Raw genomic sequence first — 18,876 nt, forward strand, 5'->3', positions numbered from 1 at the left:
CCCGGAACCTTCCCTTCCCGGAACCTTCCCTTCCCTTCCCTTCCCTTCCCTTCCCTTCCCTTCCCTTCCCTTCCCTTCCCTTCCCTTCCCTTCCCTTCCCTTCCCTTCCCTTCCCTTCCCGGAACCTTCCCTTCCCTTCCCTTCCCTTCCCGGAACCTTCCCTTCCCTTCCCTTCCCTTCCCTTCCCGGAACCTTCCCTTCCCTTCCCTTCCCGGAACCTTCCCTTCCCTTCCCTTCCCTTCCCTTCCCTTCCCTTCCCTTCCCTTCCCTTCCCTTCCCTTCCCTTCCCTTCCCTTCCCTTCCCTTCCCTTCCCTTCCCTTCCCTTCCCTTCCCTTCCCTTCCCTTCCCGGAACCTTCCCTTCCCTTCCCTTCCCTTCCCTTCCCTTCCCTTCCCTTCCCTTCCCTTCCCGGAACCTTCCCTTCCCTTCCCTTCCCGGAACCTTCCCTTCCCTTCCCTTCCCTTCCCTTCCCTTCCCTTCCCTTCCCTTCCCTTCCCTTCCCTTCCCTTCCCTTCCCTTCCCTTCCCTTCCCTTCCCTTCCCTTCCCTTCCCTTCCCTTCCCTTCCCTTCCCTTCCCTTCCCGGAACCTTCCCTTCCCTTCCCTTCCCTTCCCTTCCCTTCCCTTCCCTTCCCTTCCCTTCCCTTCCCTTCCCTTCCCTTCCCTTCCCTTCCCTTCCCGGAACCTTCCCTTCCCGGAACCTTCCCTTCCCTTCCCTTCCCGGAACCTTCCCTTCCCGGAACCTTCCCTTCCCTTCCCTTCCCTTCCCTTCCCTTCCCTTCCCTTCCCTTCCCTTCCCTTCCCTTCCCTTCCCTTCCCTTCCCTTCCCTTCCCTTCCCTTCCCTTCCCGGAAGCTTCCCTTCCCGGAAGCTTCCCTTCCCGGAACCTTCCCTTCCCTTCCCGGAACCTTCCCTTCCCGGAACCTTCCCTTCCCTTCCCTTCCCTTCCCTTCCCTTCCCTTCCCTTCCCTTCCCTTCCCTTCCCTTCCCTTCCCTTCCCTTCCCTTCCCTTCCCTTCCCTTCCCTTCCCGGAACCTTCCCTTCCCTTCCCTTCCCTTCCCTTCCCTTCCCTTCCCTTCCCTTCCCTTCCCTTCCCTTCCCTTCCCTTCCCTTCCCTTCCCGGAACCTTCCCTTCCCTTCCTCCCTTCCCTTCCCTTCCCTTCCCTTCCCTTCCCTTCCCTTCCCTTCCCTTCCCTTCCCTTCCCTTCCCTTCCCTTCCCTTCCCTTCCCTTCCCGGAACCTTCCCTTCCCTTCCCTTCCCTTCCCTTCCCTTCCCTTCCCTTCCCTTCCCTTCCCGGAACCTTCCCTTCCCTTCCCTTCCCTTCCCTTCCCTTCCCTTCCCTTCCCTTCCCTTCCCTTCCCTTCCCTTCCCTTCCCTTCCCTTCCCTTCCCTTCCCTTCCCTTCCCTTCCCTTCCCTTCCCTTCCCTTCCCTTCCCTTCCCTTTCCTTCCCTTCCCGGAACCTTCCCTTCCCTTCCCTTCCCTTCCCTTCCCTTCCCTTCCCTTCCCTTCCCTTCCCTTCCCTTCCCTTCCCTTCCCTTCCCTTCCCTTCCCTTCCCTTCCCTTCCCTTCCCTTCCCTTCCCTTCCCTTCCCTTCCCTTCCCTTCCCTTCCCTTCCCGGAACCTTCCCTTCCCTTCCCTTCCCTTCCCTTCCCTTCCCTTCCCTTCCCTTCCCTTCCCTTCCCTTCCCTTCCCTTCCCTTCCCTTCCCTTCCCTTCCCTTCCCTTCCCTTCCCTTCCCTTCCCTTCCCGGAACCTTCCCTTCCCTTCCGGAACCTTCCCTTCCCTTCCCTTCCCGTCCCGGAACCTTCCCTTCCCGCAACCTTCCCTTCCCTTCCCTTCCCTTCCCTTCCCTTCCCTTCCCTTCCCTTCCCTTCCCTTCCCTTCCCTTCCCTTCCCTTCCCTTCCCTTCCCTTCCTCCTTCCCTTCCCTTCCCGGAACCTTCCCTTCCCTTCCCGGAACCTTCCCTTCCCGGAACCTTCCCTTCCCTTCCCTTCCCTTCCCTTCCCTTCCCTTCCCTTCCCTTCCCTTCCCTTCCCTTCCCTTCCCTTCCCGGAACCTTACCTTCCCTTCCCGGAACCTTCCCTTCCCTTCCCTTCCCTTCCCTTCCCTTCCCTTCCCTTCCCTTCCCTTCCCTTCCCTTCCCTTCCCTTCCCTTCCCTTCCCTTCCCTTCCCTTCCCTTCCCTTCCCTTCCCTTCCCTTCCCTTCCCGGAACCTTCCCTTCCCTTCCCTTCCCTTCCCTTCCCTTCCCTTCCCTTCCCTTCCCTTCCCTTCCCTTCCCTTCCCTTCCCTTCCCTTCCCTTCCCTTCCCTTCCCTTCCCGGAACCTTCCCTTCCCTTCCCTTCCCTTCCCTTCCCTTCCCTTCCCTTCCCTTCCCTTCCCTTCCCTTCCCTTCCCTTCCCTTCCCTTCCCTTCCCTTCCCTTCCCTTCCCTTCCCTTCCCTTCCCTTCCCGGAACCTTCCCTTCCCTTCCCTTCCCTTCCCTTCCCTTCCCTTCCCTTCCCTTCCCTTCCCTTCCCTTCCCTTCCCTTCCCTTCCCTTCCCTTCCCTTCCCTTCCCTTCCCTTCCCTTCCTTCCCTTCCCGTCCCGGAACCTTCCCTTCCCTTCCCTTCCCGTCCCGGAACCTTCCCTTCCCGCAACCTTCCCTTCCCTTCCCTTCCCTTCCCTTCCCTTCCCTTCCCTTCCCTTCCCTTCCCTTCCCTTCCCTTCCCTTCCCTTCCCTTCCCTTCCCTTCCCTTCCCTTCCCTTCCCTTCCCGGAACCTTCCCTTCCCGGAACCTTCCCTTCCCTTCCCTTCCCTTCCCTTCCCTTCCCTTCCCTTCCCTTCCCTTCCCTTCCCTTCCCTTCCCTTCCCTTCCCTTCCCTTCCCTTCCCTTCCCTTCCCTTCCCTTCCCTTCCCTTCCCTTCCCGGAACCTTCCCTTCCCTTCCCGGAACCTTCCCTTCCCTTCCCTTCCCTTCCCTTCCCTTCCCTTCCCTTCCCTTCCCTTCCCTTCCCTTCCCTTCCCTTCCCTTCCCTTCCCTTCCCTTCCCTTCCCTTCCCGGAACCTTCCCTTCCCGGAACCTTCCCTTCCCGGAACCTTCCCTTCCCGGAACCTTCCCGGAACCTTCCCTTCCCTTCCCTTCCCTTCCCTTCCCTTCCCTTCCCTTCCCTTCCCTTCCCTTCCCTTCCCTTCCCTTCCCTTCCCTTCCCTTCCCTTCCCTTCCCTTCCCTTCCCTTCCCTTCCCTTCCCTTCCCTTCCCTTCCCGTCCCGGAACCTTCCCTTCCCGCAACCTTCCCTTCCCTTCCCTTCCCTTCCCTTCCCTTCCCTTCCCTTCCCTTCCCTTCCCTTCCCTTCCCTTCCCTTCCCTTCCCTTCCCTTCCCTTCCCTTCCCTTCCCTTCCCTTCCCTTCCCTTCCCTTCCCTTCCCTTCCCGGAACCTTCCCTTCCCGGAACCTTCCCTTCCCTTCCCTTCCCTTCCCTTCCCTTCCCTTCCCGGAACCTTCCCTTCCCTTCCCTTCCCGGAACCTTCCCTTCCCTTCCCTTCCCTTCCCTTCCCTTCCCTTCCCTTCCCTTCCCTTCCCGGAACCTTCCCTTCCCTTCCCTTCCCTTCCCTTCCCTTCCCTTCCCTTCCCTTCCCTTCCCTTCCCTTCCCTTCCCTTCCCTTCCCTTCCCTTCCCTTCCCTTCCCTTCCCTTCCCTTCCCTTCCCTTCCCTTCCCGGAACCTTCCCGGAACCTTCCCTTCCCTTCCCTTCCCTTCCCTTCCCTTCCCTTCCCTTCCCTTCCCTTCCCTTCCCTTCCCTTCCCTTCCCTTCCCGGAACCTTCCCTTCCCTTCCCTTCCCTTCCCTTCCCTTCCCTTCCCTTCCCTTCCCTTCCCTTCCCTTCCCTTCCCTTCCCTTCCCTTCCCTTCCCTTCCCTTCCCTTCCCTTCCCTTCCCGGAACCTTCCCTTCCCGGAACCTTCCCTTCCCGGAACCTTCCCTTCCCTTCCCTTCCCTTCCCTTCCCTTCCCTTCCCTTCCCTTCCCTTCCCTTCCCTTCCCTTCCCTTCCCTTCCCTTCCCTTCCCTTCCCTTCCCTTCCCTTCCCTTCCCTTCCCTTCCCTTCCCTTCCCTTCCCGGAACCTTACCTTCCCTTCCCTTCCCTTCCCTTCCCTTCCCTTCCCTTCCCTTCCCTTCCCTTCCCTTCCCTTCCCTTCCCTTCCCTTCCCTTCCCTTCCCTTCCCTTCCCTTCCCGGAACCTTCCCTTCCCTTCCCTTCCCTTCCCTTCCCTTCCCTTCCCTTCCCTTCCCTTCCCGGAACCTTACCTTCCCTTCCCTTCCCTTCCCTTCCCTTCCCTTCCCTTCCCTTCCCTTCCCTTCCCTTCCCTTCCCTTCCCTTCCCTTCCCTTCCCTTCCCTTCCCGGAACCTTCCCTTCCCTTCCCTTCCCTTCCCTTCCCTTCCCTTCCCTTCCCTTCCCTTCCCTTCCCTTCCCTTCCCTTCCCTTCCCTTCCCTTCCCTTCCCTTCCCTTCCCTTCCCTTCCCTTCCCTTCCCTTCCCGGAACCTTCCCTTCCCGGAACCTTCCCTTCCCTTCCCTTCCCTTCCCTTCCCTTCCCTTCCCTTCCCTTCCCTTCCCTTCCCTTCCCTTCCCTTCCCTTCCCTTCCCTTCCCTTCCCTTCCCGGAACCTTCCCTTCCCGGAACCTTCCCTTCCCTTCCCTTCCCTTCCCTTCCCGGAACCTTCCCTTCCCGGAACCTTCCCTTCCCTTCCCGGAACCTTCCCTTCCCGGAACCTTCCCTTCCCTTCCCTTCCCTTCCCTTCCCTTCCCTTCCCTTCCCTTCCCTTCCCTTCCCTTCCCTTCCCTTCCCTTCCCTTCCCGGAACCTTCCCTTCCCTTCCCTTCCCGGAACCTTCCCTTCCCTTCCCTTCCCTTCCCGGAACCTTCCCTTCCCTTCCCTTCCCGGAACCTTCCCTTCCCTTCCCTTCCCTTCCCTTCCCTTCCCTTCCCTTCCCTTCCCTTCCCTTCCTTCCTTCCCTTCCCTTCCCTTCCCTTCCCTTCCCTTCCCTTCCCTTCCCGGAACCTTCCCTTCCCTTCCCTTCCCTTCCCTTCCCTTCCCTTCCCTTCCCTTCCCTTCCCTTCCCTTCCCTTCCCTTCCCTTCCCTTCCCTTCCCTTCCCTTCCCTTCCCTTCCCTTCCCTTCCCGGAACCTTCCCTTCCCTTCCCTTCCCGGAACCTTCCCTTCCCTTCCCTTCCCTTCCCTTCCCTTCCCTTCCCTTCCCTTCCCTTCCCTTCCCTTCCCTTCCCTTCCCTTCCCTTCCCTTCCCTTCCCTTCCCTTCCCGCAACCTTCCCTTCCCTTCCCTTCCCTTCCCTTCCCTTCCCTTCCCTTCCCTTCCCTTCCCTTCCCTTCCCTTCCCTTCCCTTCCCTTCCCTTCCCTTCCCTTCCCTTCCCTTCCCTTCCCTTCCCTTCCCTTCCCTTCCCTTCCCTTCCCTTCCCGCAACCTTCCCTTCCCTTCCCTTCCCTTCCCTTCCCTTCCCTTCCCTTCCCTTCCCTTCCCTTCCCTTCCCTTCCCTTCCCTTCCCTTCCCTTCCCTTCCCTTCCCTTCCCTTCCCTTCCCGGAACCTTCCCTTCCCTTCCCGGAAGCTTCCCTTCCCGGAAGCTTCCCTTCCCGGAACCTTCCCTTCCCTTCCCGGAACCTTCCCTTCCCGGAACCTTCCCTTCCCTTCCCTTCCCTTCCCTTCCCTTCCCTTCCCTTCCCTTCCCTTCCCTTCCCGGAACCTTCCCTTCCCGGAACCTTCCCTTCCCGGAACCTTCCCTTCCCGGAACCTTCCCTTCCCTTCCCTTCCCTTCCCTTCCCTTCCCTTCCCTTCCCTTCCCTTCCCTTCCCTTCCCGGAACCTTCCCTTCCCTTCCCTTCCCTTCCCTTCCCTTCCCTTCCCTTCCCGGAACCTTCCCTTCCCTTCCCTTCCCTTCCCTTCCCTTCCCTTCCCTTCCCTTCCCTTCCCTTCCCTTCCCTTCCCTTCCCTTCCCTTCCCTTCCCTTCCTTCCCTTCCCTTCCCTTCCCTTCCCTTCCCTTCCCTTCCCTTCCCTTCCCTTCCCTTCCCTTCCCTTCCCTTCCCTTTCCTTTCCTTCCCTTCCCGGAACCTTCCCTTCCCTTCCCTTCCCTTCCCTTCCCTTCCCTTCCCTTCCCTTCCCTTCCCTTCCCTTCCCTTCCCTTCCCTTCCCTTCCCTTCCCTTCCCTTCCCTTCCCTTCCCTTCCCTTCCCTTCCCTTCCCGGAACCTTCCCTTCCCTTCCCTTCCCTTCCCTTCCCTTCCCTTCCCTTCCCGGAACCTTCCCTTCCCGGAACCTTCCCTTCCCTTCCCTTCCCTTCCCTTCCCTTCCCTTCCCTTCCCTTCCCTTCCCTTCCCTTCCCTTCCCTTCCCTTCCCTTCCCTTCCCTTCCCTTCCCGGAACCTTCCCTTCCCTTCCCTTCCCTTCCCTTCCCTTCCCTTCCCTTCCCTTCCCTTCCCTTCCCTTCCCTTCCCTTCCCTTCCCTTCCCTTCCCTTCCCTTCCCTTCCCTTCCCTTCCCTTCCCTTCCCTTCCCTTCCCGGAACCTTCCCTTCCCTTCCCGGAACCTTCCCTTCCCTTCCCTTCCCTTCCCTTCCCTTCCCTTCCCTTCCCTTCCCTTCCCTTCCCTTCCCTTCCCTTCCCTTCCCTTCCCTTCCCTTCCCTTCCCTTCCCTTCCCTTCCCTTCCCTTCCCGTCCCTTCCCTTCCCTTCCCTTCCCGTCCCGGAACCTTCCCTTCCCTTCCCTTCCCTTCCCTTCCCTTCCCTTCCCTTCCCTTCCCTTCCCTTCCCTTCCCTTCCCTTCCCTTCCCTTCCCTTCCCTTCCCTTCCCTTCCCTTCCCTTCCCTTTCCTTTCCTTCCCTTCCCGGAACCTTCCCTTCCCTTCCCTTCCCTTCCCTTCCCTTCCCTTCCCTTCCCTTCCCTTCCCTTCCCTTCCCTTCCCTTCCCTTCCCTTCCCTTCCCTTCCCTTCCCTTCCCTTCCCTTCCCTTCCCTTCCCTTCCCTTCCCTTCCCGGAACCTTCCCTTCCCGGAACCTTCCCTTCCCGGAACCTTCCCTTCCCTTCCCTTCCCTTCCCTTCCCTTCCCTTCCCTTCCCTTCCCTTCCCTTCCCTTCCCTTCCCTTCCCTTCCCTTCCCTTCCCTTCCCTTCCCGGAACCTTCCCGGAACCTTCCCGGAACCTTCCCTTCCCTTCCCTTCCCGGAACCTTCCCTTCCCTTCCCTTCCCTTCCCGGAACCTTCCCTTCCCTTCCCTTCCCTTCCCTTCCCTTCCCTTCCCTTCCCTTCCCTTCCCTTCCCTTCCCTTCCCTTCCCTTCCCTTCCCTTCCCTTCCCTTCCCTTCCCTTCCCGGAACCTTCCCTTCCCTTCCCTTCCCTTCCCTTCCCTTCCCTTCCCTTCCCTTCCCTTCCCTTCCCTTCCCTTCCCTTCCCTTCCCTTCCCTTCCCTTCCCTTCCCTTCCCTTCCCTTCCCGGAACCTTCCCTTCCCTTCCCTTCCCTTCCCTTCCCTTCCCTTCCCTTCCCTTCCCGTCCCTTCCCTTCCCTTCCCTTCCCGTCCCGGAACCTTCCCTTCCCTTCCCTTCCCTTCCCTTCCCTTCCCTTCCCTTCCCTTCCCTTCCCTTCCCTTCCCTTCCCTTCCCTTCCCTTCCCTTCCCTTCCCTTCCCTTCCCTTCCCTTCCCTTCCCTTCCCTTCCCTTCCCTTTCCTTCCCGGAACCTTCCCTTCCCTTCCCTTCCCTTCCCTTCCCTTCCCTTCCCTTCCCTTCCCTTCCCTTCCCTTCCCTTCCCTTCCCTTCCCTTCCCTTCCCTTCCCTTCCCTTCCCTTCCCTTCCCTTCCCTTCCCTTCCCGGAACCTTACCTTCCCTTCCCTTCCCTTCCCTTCCCTTCCCTTCCCTTCCCTTCCCTTCCCTTCCCTTCCCTTCCCTTCCCTTCCCTTCCCTTCCCTTCCCTTCCCTTCCCTTCCCTTCCCGGAACCTTCCCTTCCCTTCCCGTCCCTTCCCTTCCCTTCCCTTCCCGTCCCGGAACCTTCCCTTCCCTTCCCTTCCCTTCCCTTCCCTTCCCTTCCCTTCCCTTCCCTTCCCTTCCCTTCCCTTCCCTTCCCTTCCCTTCCCTTCCCTTCCCTTCCCTTCCCTTCCCTTCCCTTCCCTTCCCTTCCCTTCCCTTCCCTTCCCTTCCCGGAACCTTCCCTTCCCTTCCCTTCCCGGAACCTTCCCTTCCCTTCCCTTCCCTTCCCTTCCCTTCCCTTCCCTTCCCTTCCCTTCCCTTCCCTTCCCTTCCCTTCCCTTCCCTTCCCTTCCCTTCCCTTCCCTTCCCTTCCCTTCCCTTCCCTTCCCTTCCCTTCCCTTCCCGGAACCTTCCCTTCCCTTCCCTTCCCTTCCCGGAACCTTCCCTTCCCTTCCCTTCCCTTCCCTTCCCTTCCCTTCCCTTCCCTTCCCTTCCCTTCCCTTCCCTTCCCTTCCCTTCCCTTCCCTTCCCTTCCCTTCCCTTCCCTTCCCTTCCCTTCCCTTCCCTTCCCTTCCCTTCCCTTCCCGGAACCTTCCCTTCCCGGAACCTTCCCTTCCCTTCCCTTCCCGGAACCTTCCCTTCCCGGAACCTTCCCTTCCCTTCCCTTCCCTTCCCTTCCCTTCCCTTCCCTTCCCTTCCCTTCCCTTCCCTTCCCTTCCCTTCCCTTCCCTTCCCTTCCCTTCCCTTCCCTTCCCTTCCCTTCCCTTCCCGGAACCTTCCCGGAACCTTCCCGGAACCTTCCCGGAACCTTCCCTTCCCTTCCCGGAACCTTCCCTTCCCGGAACCTTCCCTTCCCGGAACCTTCCCTTCCCTTCCCTTCCCTTCCCTTCCCTTCCCTTCCCTTCCCTTCCCTTCCCTTCCCTTCCCTTCCCTTCCCTTCCCTTCCCTTCCCTTCCCTTCCCTTCCCTTCCCGGAACCTTCCCTTCCCTTCCCTTCCCTTCCCTTCCCTTCCCTTCCCTTCCCTTCCCTTCCCTTCCCTTCCCTTCCCTTCCCTTCCCTTCCCTTCCCTTCCCTTCCCTTCCCTTCCCTTCCCGGAACCTTCCCTTCCCTTCCCTTCCCTTCCCTTCCCTTCCCGGAACCTTCCCTTCCCGGAACCTTCCCTTCCCTTCCCTTCCCTTCCCTTCCCTTCCCTTCCCTTCCCTTCCCTTCCCTTCCCTTCCCGGAACCTTCCCTTCCCGGAACCTTCCCTTCCCTTCCCGGAACCTTCCCTTCCCGGAACCTTCCCTTCCCTTCCCTTCCCTTCCCTTCCCTTCCCTTCCCTTCCCTTCCCTTCCCGCAACCTTCCCTTCCCTTCCCTTCCCTTCCCTTCCCTTCCCTTCCCTTCCCTTCCCTTCCCTTCCCTTCCCTTCCCTTCCCTTCCCTTCCCTTCCCTTCCCTTCCCTTCCCTTCCCTTCCCTTCCCTTCCCTTCCCGGAACCTTCCCTTCCCTTCCCTTCCCTTCCCTTCCCGGAACCTTCCCTTCCCGGAACCTTCCCTTCCCTTCCCGGAACCTTCCCTTCCCGGAACCTTCCCTTCCCTTCCCTTCCCTTCCCTTCCCTTCCCTTCCCTTCCCTTCCCTTCCCTTCCCTTCCCTTCCCTTCCCTTCCCTTCCCTTCCCTTCCCTTCCCTTCCCGGAACCTTCCCTTCCCTTCCCTTCCCTTCCCGGAACCTTCCCTTCCCTTCCCTTCCCTTCCCTTCCCGGAACCTTCCCTTCCCTTCCCTTCCCGGAACCTTCCCTTCCCTTCCCTTCCCTTCCCTTCCCTTCCCTTCCCTTCCCTTCCCTTCCCTTCCCTTCCCTTCCCTTCCCTTCCCTTCCCTTCCCTTCCCTTCCCTTCCCTTCCCTTCCCTTCCCTTCCCGGAACCTTCCCTTCCCTTCCCTTCCCTTCCCTTCCCTTCCCTTCCCTTCCCTTCCCTTCCCGGAACCTTCCCTTCCCTTCCCTTCCCGGAACCTTCCCTTCCCTTCCCTTCCCTTCCCTTCCCTTCCCTTCCCTTCCCTTCCCTTCCCTTCCCTTCCCTTCCCTTCCCTTCCCTTCCCTTCCCTTCCCTTCCCTTCCCTTCCCTTCCCTTCCCTTCCCTTCCCTTCCCGGAACCTTCCCTTCCCTTCCCTTCCCTTCCCTTCCCTTCCCTTCCCTTCCCTTCCCTTCCCTTCCCTTCCCTTCCCTTCCCTTCCCTTCCCGGAACCTTCCCTTCCCGGAACCTTCCCTTCCCTTCCCTTCCCGGAACCTTCCCTTCCCGGAACCTTCCCTTCCCTTCCCTTCCCTTCCCTTCCCTTCCCTTCCCTTCCCTTCCCTTCCCTTCCCTTCCCTTCCCTTCCCTTCCCTTCCCTTCCCTTCCCTTCCCTTCCCTTCCCGGAAGCTTCCCTTCCCGGAAGCTTCCCTTCCCGGAACCTTCCCTTCCCTTCCCGGAACCTTCCCTTCCCGGAACCTTCCCTTCCCTTCCCTTCCCTTCCCTTCCCTTCCCTTCCCTTCCCTTCCCTTCCCTTCCCTTCCCTTCCCTTCCCTTCCCTTCCCTTCCCTTCCCTTCCCTTCCCGGAACCTTCCCTTCCCTTCCCTTCCCTTCCCTTCCCTTCCCTTCCCTTCCCTTCCCTTCCCTTCCCTTCCCTTCCCTTCCCTTCCCGGAACCTTCCCTTCCCTTCCCTTCCCTTCCCTTCCCTTCCCTTCCCTTCCCTTCCCTTCCCTTCCCTTCCCTTCCCTTCCCTTCCCTTCCCTTCCCTTCCCTTCCCTTCCCGGAACCTTCCCTTCCCTTCCCTTCCCTTCCCTTCCCTTCCCTTCCCTTCCCTTCCCTTCCCGGAACCTTCCCTTCCCTTCCCTTCCCTTCCCTTCCCTTCCCTTCCCTTCCCTTCCCTTCCCTTCCCTTCCCTTCCCTTCCCTTCCCTTCCCTTCCCTTCCCTTCCCTTCCCTTCCCTTCCCTTCCCTTCCCTTCCCTTCCCTTCCCTTCCCTTCCCTTTCCTTCCCTTCCCGGAACCTTCCCTTCCCTTCCCTTCCCTTCCCTTCCCTTCCCTTCCCTTCCCTTCCCTTCCCTTCCCTTCCTTCCCTTCCCTTCCCTTCCCTTCCCTTCCCTTCCCTTCCCTTCCCTTCCCTTCCCTTCCCTTCCCTTCCCGGAACCTTCCCTTCCCGGAACCTTCCCTTCCCTTCCCTTCCCTTCCCTTCCCTTCCCTTCCCTTCCCTTCCCTTCCCTTCCCTTCCTTCCCTTCCCTTCCCTTCCCTTCCCTTCCCTTCCCTTCCCTTCCCTTCCCTTCCCTTCCCTTCCCGGAACCTTCCCTTCCCTTCCCGGAACCTTCCCTTCCCTTCCCTTCCCGTCCCGGAACCTTCCCTTCCCGCAACCTTCCCTTCCCTTCCCTTCCCTTCCCTTCCCTTCCCTTCCCTTCCCTTCCCTTCCCTTCCCTTCCCTTCCCTTCCCTTCCCTTCCCTTCCCTTCCCTTCCCTTCCCGGAACCTTCCCTTCCCTTCCCGGAACCTTCCCTTCCCGGAACCTTCCCTTCCCTTCCCTTCCCTTCCCTTCCCTTCCCTTCCCTTCCCTTCCCTTCCCTTCCCTTCCCTTCCCTTCCCTTCCCGGAACCTTACCTTCCCTTCCCGGAACCTTCCCTTCCCTTCCCTTCCCTTCCCTTCCCTTCCCTTCCCTTCCCTTCCCTTCCCTTCCCTTCCCTTCCCTTCCCTTCCCTTCCCTTCCCTTCCCTTCCCTTCCCTTCCCTTCCCTTCCCTTCCCTTCCCTTCCCGGAACCTTCCCTTCCCTTCCCTTCCCTTCCCTTCCCTTCCCTTCCCTTCCCTTCCCTTCCCTTCCCTTCCCTTCCCTTCCCTTCCCTTCCCTTCCCTTCCCTTCCCTTCCCGGAACCTTCCCTTCCCTTCCCTTCCCTTCCCTTCCCTTCCCTTCCCTTCCCTTCCCTTCCCTTCCCTTCCCTTCCCTTCCCTTCCCTTCCCTTCCCTTCCCTTCCCTTCCCTTCCCTTCCCTTCCCTTCCCTTCCCGGAACCTTCCCTTCCCTTCCCTTCCCTTCCCTTCCCTTCCCTTCCCTTCCCTTCCCTTCCCTTCCCTTCCCTTCCCTTCCCTTCCCTTCCCTTCCCTTCCCTTCCCTTCCCTTCCCGTCCCGGAACCTTCCCTTCCCTTCCCTTCCCGTCCCGGAACCTTCCCTTCCCGCAACCTTCCCTTCCCTTCCCTTCCCTTCCCTTCCCTTCCCTTCCCTTCCCTTCCCTTCCCTTCCCTTCCCTTCCCTTCCCTTCCCTTCCCTTCCCTTCCCTTCCCTTCCCTTCCCTTCCCGGAACCTTCCCTTCCCGGAACCTTCCCTTCCCTTCCCTTCCCTTCCCTTCCCTTCCCTTCCCTTCCCTTCCCTTCCCTTCCCTTCCCTTCCCTTCCCTTCCCTTCCCTTCCCTTCCCTTCCCTTCCCTTCCCTTCCCTTCCCTTCCCTTCCCTTCCCTTCCCGGAACCTTCCCTTCCCTTCCCGGAACCTTCCCTTCCCTTCCCTTCCCTTCCCTTCCCTTCCCTTCCCTTCCCTTCCCTTCCCTTCCCTTCCCTTCCCTTCCCTTCCCTTCCCTTCCCTTCCCTTCCCGGAACCTTCCCTTCCCGGAACCTTCCCTTCCCGGAACCTTCCCTTCCCGGAACCTTCCCGGAACCTTCCCTTCCCTTCCCTTCCCTTCCCTTCCCTTCCCTTCCCTTCCCTTCCCTTCCCTTCCCTTCCCTTCCCTTCCCTTCCCTTCCCTTCCCTTCCCTTCCCTTCCCTTCCCTTCCCTTCCCTTCCCTTCCCTTCCCTTCCCTTCCCTTCCCGGAACCTTCCCTTCCCGGAACCTTCCCTTCCCTTCCCTTCCCTTCCCTTCCCTTCCCTTCCCTTCCCTTCCCTTCCCTTCCCTTCCCTTCCCTTCCCTTCCCTTCCCTTCCCTTCCCTTCCCTTCCCTTCCCTTCCCTTCCCTTCCCTTCCCTTCCCTTCCCGGAACCTTCCCTTCCCTTCCCTTCCCTTCCCTTCCCTTCCCTTCCCTTCCCTTCCCTTCCCTTCCCTTCCCTTCCCTTCCCTTCCCTTCCCTTCCCTTCCCTTCCCTTCCCTTCCCTTCCCGGAACCTTACCTTCCCTTCCCTTCCCTTCCCTTCCCTTCCCTTCCCTTCCCTTCCCTTCCCTTCCCTTCCCTTCCCTTCCCTTCCCTTCCCTTCCCTTCCCTTCCCTTCCCTTCCCTTCCCGGAACCTTACCTTCCCTTCCCTTCCCTTCCCTTCCCTTCCCTTCCCTTCCCTTCCCTTCCCTTCCCTTCCCTTCCCTTCCCTTCCCTTCCCTTCCCTTCCCTTCCCTTCCCTTCCCTTCCCGGTACCTTCCCTTCCCGGAACCTTCCCTTCCCGGAACCTTCCCTTCCCTTCCCTTCCCTTCCCTTCCCTTCCCTTCCCTTCCCTTCCCTTCCCTTCCTTCCCTTCCCTTCCCTTCCCTTCCCTTCCCTTCCCTTCCCTTCCTCCTTCCCTTCCCTTCCCGGAACCTTCCCTTCCCGGAACCTTCCCTTCCCGGAACCTTCCCTTCCCTTCCCGGAACCTTCCCTTCCCGGAACCTTCCCTTCCCTTCCCTTCCCTTCCCTTCCCTTCCCTTCCCTTCCCTTCCCTTCCCTTCCCGTCCCGGAACCTTCCCTTCCCTTCCCTTCCCTTCCCTTCCCTTCCCTTCCCTTCCCTTCCCTTCCCTTCCCTTCCCTTCCCTTCCCTTCCCTTCCCTTCCCTTCCCTTCCCTTCCCTTCCCTTCCCTTCCCGGAACCTTCCCTTCCCTTCCCTTCCCTTCCCTTCCCTTCCCTTCCCTTCCCTTCCCTTCCCTTCCCTTCCCTTCCCTTCCCTTCCCTTCCCTTCCCTTCCCTTCCCTTCCCTTCCCTTCCCTTCCCTTCCCTTCCCGGAACCTTCCCTTCCCTTCCCTTTCCTGTTTCTGAACCTTTCTGAACCTTTCTTTACATTTCATTTCCTTTCCTGACATTTCCTTTTCTTTCCTTTCCTGACATTTCCTTTCCTCTCCTGACACTTCGTTTCCTGACATTTCTTTTCCTTGACATTTCCTTTCTTGAAATTTCCTTTCCTTTCCTTGAAATTTCCTTTCCTTTCCTTGAATTTCCCTTTCCCTGAAATTTCCTTTCCATGAAATTTCCTTTACTTTCCTTACCTTGAAATTTCCTTTCCGTGAAATATCCTTTCCTCGAAACTTCCTTGCAATTTCCTTTCCTTCATAGACTTTTCTCTTTCTTTTTGTTAGAAGGCATTAACATTTTGGAACGGCCTTTCCTTGCAAACACAGCCATTCCAGTATTGTGTATTTCATTGCTTTTTACAATTTACTTTCTCCAAACAGAATCTTCACACTCCCACATTGACTCTGACGCAGAGGGGTCACCACCTCCTGTTCCACCTCCACCTCCTCCTCCTCCTGCTCCTGTTGCTGTTCCTGTCGCTGCTCCTGCTCCTGTGGGTAAGTGTGCTTTGAGCTTTACAAGCAGTTAAAGTCATTTGTATATGGGTTCCCAGACAGCATCTCCCTTCATGCTGCACAGCTTTTCTAAGCAGACTATACTAATGGGAGAACAGAAAGTAGTGCTAAGAGAAATGTTCTGAGACTTTTTTCAGAAGAGAAAAGGGATGGTAAAAGCTATCACAAAGATTAAAATGACTACTGTAGTGGTTTTTTTTTCTATTTGTTCCTATTTGCTTGGATCTGTTTGATTCTAGCTTGGGTTTGGTTGTTTGGTTTGTTGGATTTTTTGGTTTTGGTGAGTGGTGGTGGATGAGTAAGTGGTTTTCGATTTTTTCTTTTATTACTTCTATTTTTCTTGCCAAAGACTTTTTCCTTTCATTATGTTATAAAGCATTAGCATTTTTTGAATCTTTCCTTTCTACCGTAAGCATTTTATTTCTGTGCATTTCCTTATTTTCTAAATTTACCTGTGCTGAAGTAAATTTACTTTGTGTAATCTGATATTTTTCAACCTATTGTTTCATTCCAAGCAGCCAGTAGTCCTCCTGCTCCACCTCATGATGGTAAGTGTGCTTTTCAAGCAATTACAGTCACTTGGATGTGGGTTCCTAGCCATCATCTCTCTTCATGCTGCACAGCTTCTGTAGGAAAATACAGTAATTTTAAGTGTAAACATAATGGAGCAATAAAACTAGTGTAAACAGAAAACAGTCTGTGACTTTCCAGAAAAGAAAGGGGATGGTGGAAGATAACACAGGGATTAAAATTACTACTGTAACATTTTTTCTACTGAACCTCATTTGCTTGGATGTTTTTTTATTTTTATTTGGGTTTGGTTGCTTGGTTGGTTGGGTTTTTTGGTTTTGGTGAATGTTGGCAGTGGGGTGGGTGGTGTTTTGTTTCTAATTTTTTTTAAATATTACTGTTTGTTTTCCTTCCTTCCTTCCTTCCTTCCTTCCTTCCTTCCTTCCTTCCTTCCTTCCTTCCTTCCTTCCTTCCTTCCTTCCTTCCTTCCTTCCTTCCTTCCTTCCTTCCTTCCTTCCTTCCTTCCTTCCTTCCTTCCTTCCTTCCTTCCTTCCTTCCTTCCTTCCTTCCTTCCGCCACTTCCTTCCTTCCTTCCGCCACTTCCTTCCTTCCTTCCGCCACTTCCTTCCTTCCTTCCGCCACTTCCTTCCTTCCTTCCGCCACTTCCTTCCGCCACTTCCTTCCGCCACTTCCTTCCGCCACTTCCTTCCTTCCGCCACTTCCTTCCGCCACTTCCTTCCGCCACTTCCTTCCGCCACTTCCTTCCTTCCTTCCGCCACTTCCTTCCTTCCGCCACTTCCTTCCTTCCTTCCGCCACTTCCTTCCGCCACTTCCTTCCTTCCGCCACTTCCTTCCGCCACTTCCTTCCTTCCTTCCTTCCTTCCTTCCTTCCTTCCTTCCTTCCTTCCTTCCTTCCTTCCTTCCTTCCTTCCTTCCTTCCTTCCTTCCTTCCTTCCTTCCTTCCGCCACTTCCTTCCGCCACTTCCTTCCGCCACTTCCTTCCGCCACTTCCTTCCGCCACTTCCTTCCTTCCTTCCGCCACTTCCTTCCGCCACTTCCTTCCGCCACTTCCTTCCGCCACTTCCTTCCGCCACTTCCTTCCTTCCGCCACTTCCTTCCGCCACTTCCTTCCTTCCTTCCGCCACTTCCTTCCTTCCTTCCACCATTTCCTTTCTTCCGCCACTTCCTTCCGCCACTTCCTTCCTTCCTTCCGCCACTTCCTTCCTTCCTTCCACCATTTCCTTTCTTCCGCCACTTTCTTCCACCACTTCCTTCCGCCACTTCCTTCCTTCTGCCACTTCCTTCCTTCCTTCCGCCACTTCCTTCCTTCCGCCACTTCCTTCCTTCCTGCCTTCCTTCCTTTCTTCCTTTCTTTGTTTCTTTTAACAAAGGCTTTTCCCTTTCTTGCTGTTAGAAGCCATTAACATTTTGTAGTAGCCTTTCCTTGCAAACACAACTGTTCCAGTATTGTGCATTTCCTTGTTTTTTACAATTTACTTTCACCAAACAGAATCTTCACACCGCCACATTGAATCTGAAGCAGGTGGTTCACCACCTCCTCCTCCACCTCCTCCTCCACCTCCTCCACCTCCTCCTCCTCCTCCTCCTGCTCCTGCTGCTGCTCCACCTCCACCACCTCCTCCTCCTCCTCCTCCTCCTCCTCCACCACCTCCTCCACCTCCACCTCCACCTCCTGCTCCTGCTTCTGCTCCTCCTCCACCTCCTCCTCCACCTCCTCCTTCTGTTGCTGTTCCTGCTGCTGCTCCTGTTCCTGTGGGTAAGTGTGCTTTGTGCTTTTCAAGCAATTAAAGTCACTTGAATGTGGGTTCCCAGACAGCATCTCCCTTCATGCTGCATAGCTTCTCTGGGCAAACAACACTTAAATATAAACATAAGGGAGTATTAAAACTAGTGCTAAGAGAAATGTTCTGAGACTTTTTTCAGAAGAGGAAAGGGGGTGGTGGAAGCTAACACATGGATTAAAATTATTACTCTAATGTTTTTTATTATTGGCTCCTATCTCCTTGTGGAGTTTTTTGGTTTTAGTTTGGGTTTGGATGCTTGGTTGATTGGAATTTTTTGGTTTTGGGGAGTGGTTGAGGTGGGTGGGTGGGTGTTTGACTTTTTATTTTTCCTTTTTTTAGTTATTTTAATTGCTTTCTTTCTTTTTAACCAAAGGCTTTTCCCCGTCTTTCTGTTTTAAACCATTAACATTTTCACCTTTCCTTGTAACCGTAACTATTTCCATTCTGTGCATTTCCTTGCTTATTATGACTTACTTTTACTAAACAGATCTTCTTCAGCCTCACATTTCACCCCAACCAGCTGGTAGAGCTCCTGCTCCTACTCCTGCTCCTGCTGGTAAGTGTGCTTTTCAAGCAATTACAGGATGTGTGTTCTCAGCCTGCATCTCCCTTCATGCTGCACAGCTTCTGTAGTCAAATGCAACAACACTTAATTGTAAATGCACAAAACACTTAATTGTAAATGCAGCATTACATAATGTAGCATTAAAACGAGCGCAAACAGAAATGTTCAGAGACATTTTTCTGAAGAGGAAGGGGATGATGAAAGCTAAGACAAGGATTAAAATTTTTGTAATTTTTAGTAGTGTTTTTTCTAGTGGTCCCCATTTGCTTGGTTATTTTTATTTTTGTTTGTGTTTGGTTGCTTGGTTGTTTGGGTTTTTTGTTTTGGGGAGTGTTGGTGGCAGGTGGATGGGTATTTGGTTTTTGACTTTTTTTCTTTCATTACTATTTTTAATTTTTTTTAAAGGCTTTTAACTTTCTTTCTGTTTTAAACCATTAATGTTTTTGTAATAGCCTTTCCTTGCAACCACAACCATTGCAGTTCTTTGCATTTCCTTGATTTTTAGACTTTGCTTTCTCTAAGTTGTAGAAATTTGTCAGACTGGGCTTTTTTTCTTGTCGCCCTCTGTCTTGCACTTTTTTTCTTGGAAATAGTGTAGGACAGAACTCAGTAAATGTGGACCTCAAATAATTGTAACTTTTTCTTACTACTGTTAGTGAATGGTTTATTTGCTTTGAAACATGTAAATGTTCTTACAGTGATAGTAAGTAAAGTAAAATCTGATAGTGTTGTGGGTTTAACATTGGCTAAAAGCCAATGCACCTACTCAGTGCAGGTACAAAAAGTCCTTTACTTATTCGCCTCTGCCACAATTGAGCAGAGGAGGGGGAAAGAATAATTAAAAAGCTGATGGCGTGAGATAAGGATTAGAAGTAAAACACTTTAAAGGCAAAACAGGCTCAAAACTTTAAAATATACAAAGAAAAATGTATTAATGAAATTAAAAAAGAATAATGAAATTTAAAACCCTTCCATAGCCTTTCTTTCCTTCCAACCAACAATAGAGGGAGTCTAAACATGGGGCTTTTAGTCAGTTTGTCACTTCTATAAGTCTTTCTTCAGTCTGCTTAGGGAGAGGTGTCTTTTTTGCTATACCATTGTTAGCGTTCAAAAATACATAATCACGGAGGGATTATATGCGGTGCTTTTTATTAAGAGCTCTGGGTGTCAGGGGTATATTCAACCCAAATCTGACTCCAACCATACATCCGAAATGATCATGTTTTTATACTCTATTGTTATATAACCTTCATGTTAATTATTAAGCTTATATTGTTCTATTGTATACCTAAATTTAGCCCCCCTCTGAATTTCCAACATAGTTTCTCATTTTCCTTCTTATGATTACATAATAATTATATTTAATTACTAAAAAATCATCACATCTAACAATTATATAATTTACCATACTGCTTACGCAGGTGCAGTTGATCTGGGAAAGCACAAAGCTTAACATTTTAGATTCTATCTTTAACTTTTTCCAGGATTCCAATATCATTCTCCCCCCTTTGAAAGCATTTTCACTTCACTATAGGCGTAAATGTTTTCACTTGGTGCAGTCCTTTATTCCTCAGTTCGTACTTGATTCTTCAAATCCAGGGTTGATGTAA

The 18,876-nt window shown here is 55.4% G+C and overlaps 1 protein-coding gene across 1 annotated transcript in view; it reads left to right on the top strand.

Moving 5' to 3' along the window:
* The window catches only part of LOC141727249 (uncharacterized), a 36,988-nt gene that overhangs the window by 1,919 nt on the left and 16,193 nt on the right, over positions 1–18,876 (top strand). The window contains exons 3-4 of the mRNA XM_074533578.1: positions 15,252–16,673; positions 17,189–17,257. Of these exons, the coding sequence (XP_074389679.1) occupies positions 15,252–16,320 (1,069 nt within the window). The 3' untranslated portion in view covers positions 16,321–16,673; positions 17,189–17,257. The remainder of the gene's footprint in view (positions 1–15,251; positions 16,674–17,188; positions 17,258–18,876) is intronic.

This window comes from Zonotrichia albicollis, chromosome Z, assembly GCF_047830755.1.
Source record: "Zonotrichia albicollis isolate bZonAlb1 chromosome Z, bZonAlb1.hap1, whole genome shotgun sequence".
NCBI classification, from domain to species: Eukaryota; Metazoa; Chordata; class Aves; order Passeriformes; family Passerellidae; genus Zonotrichia; species Zonotrichia albicollis.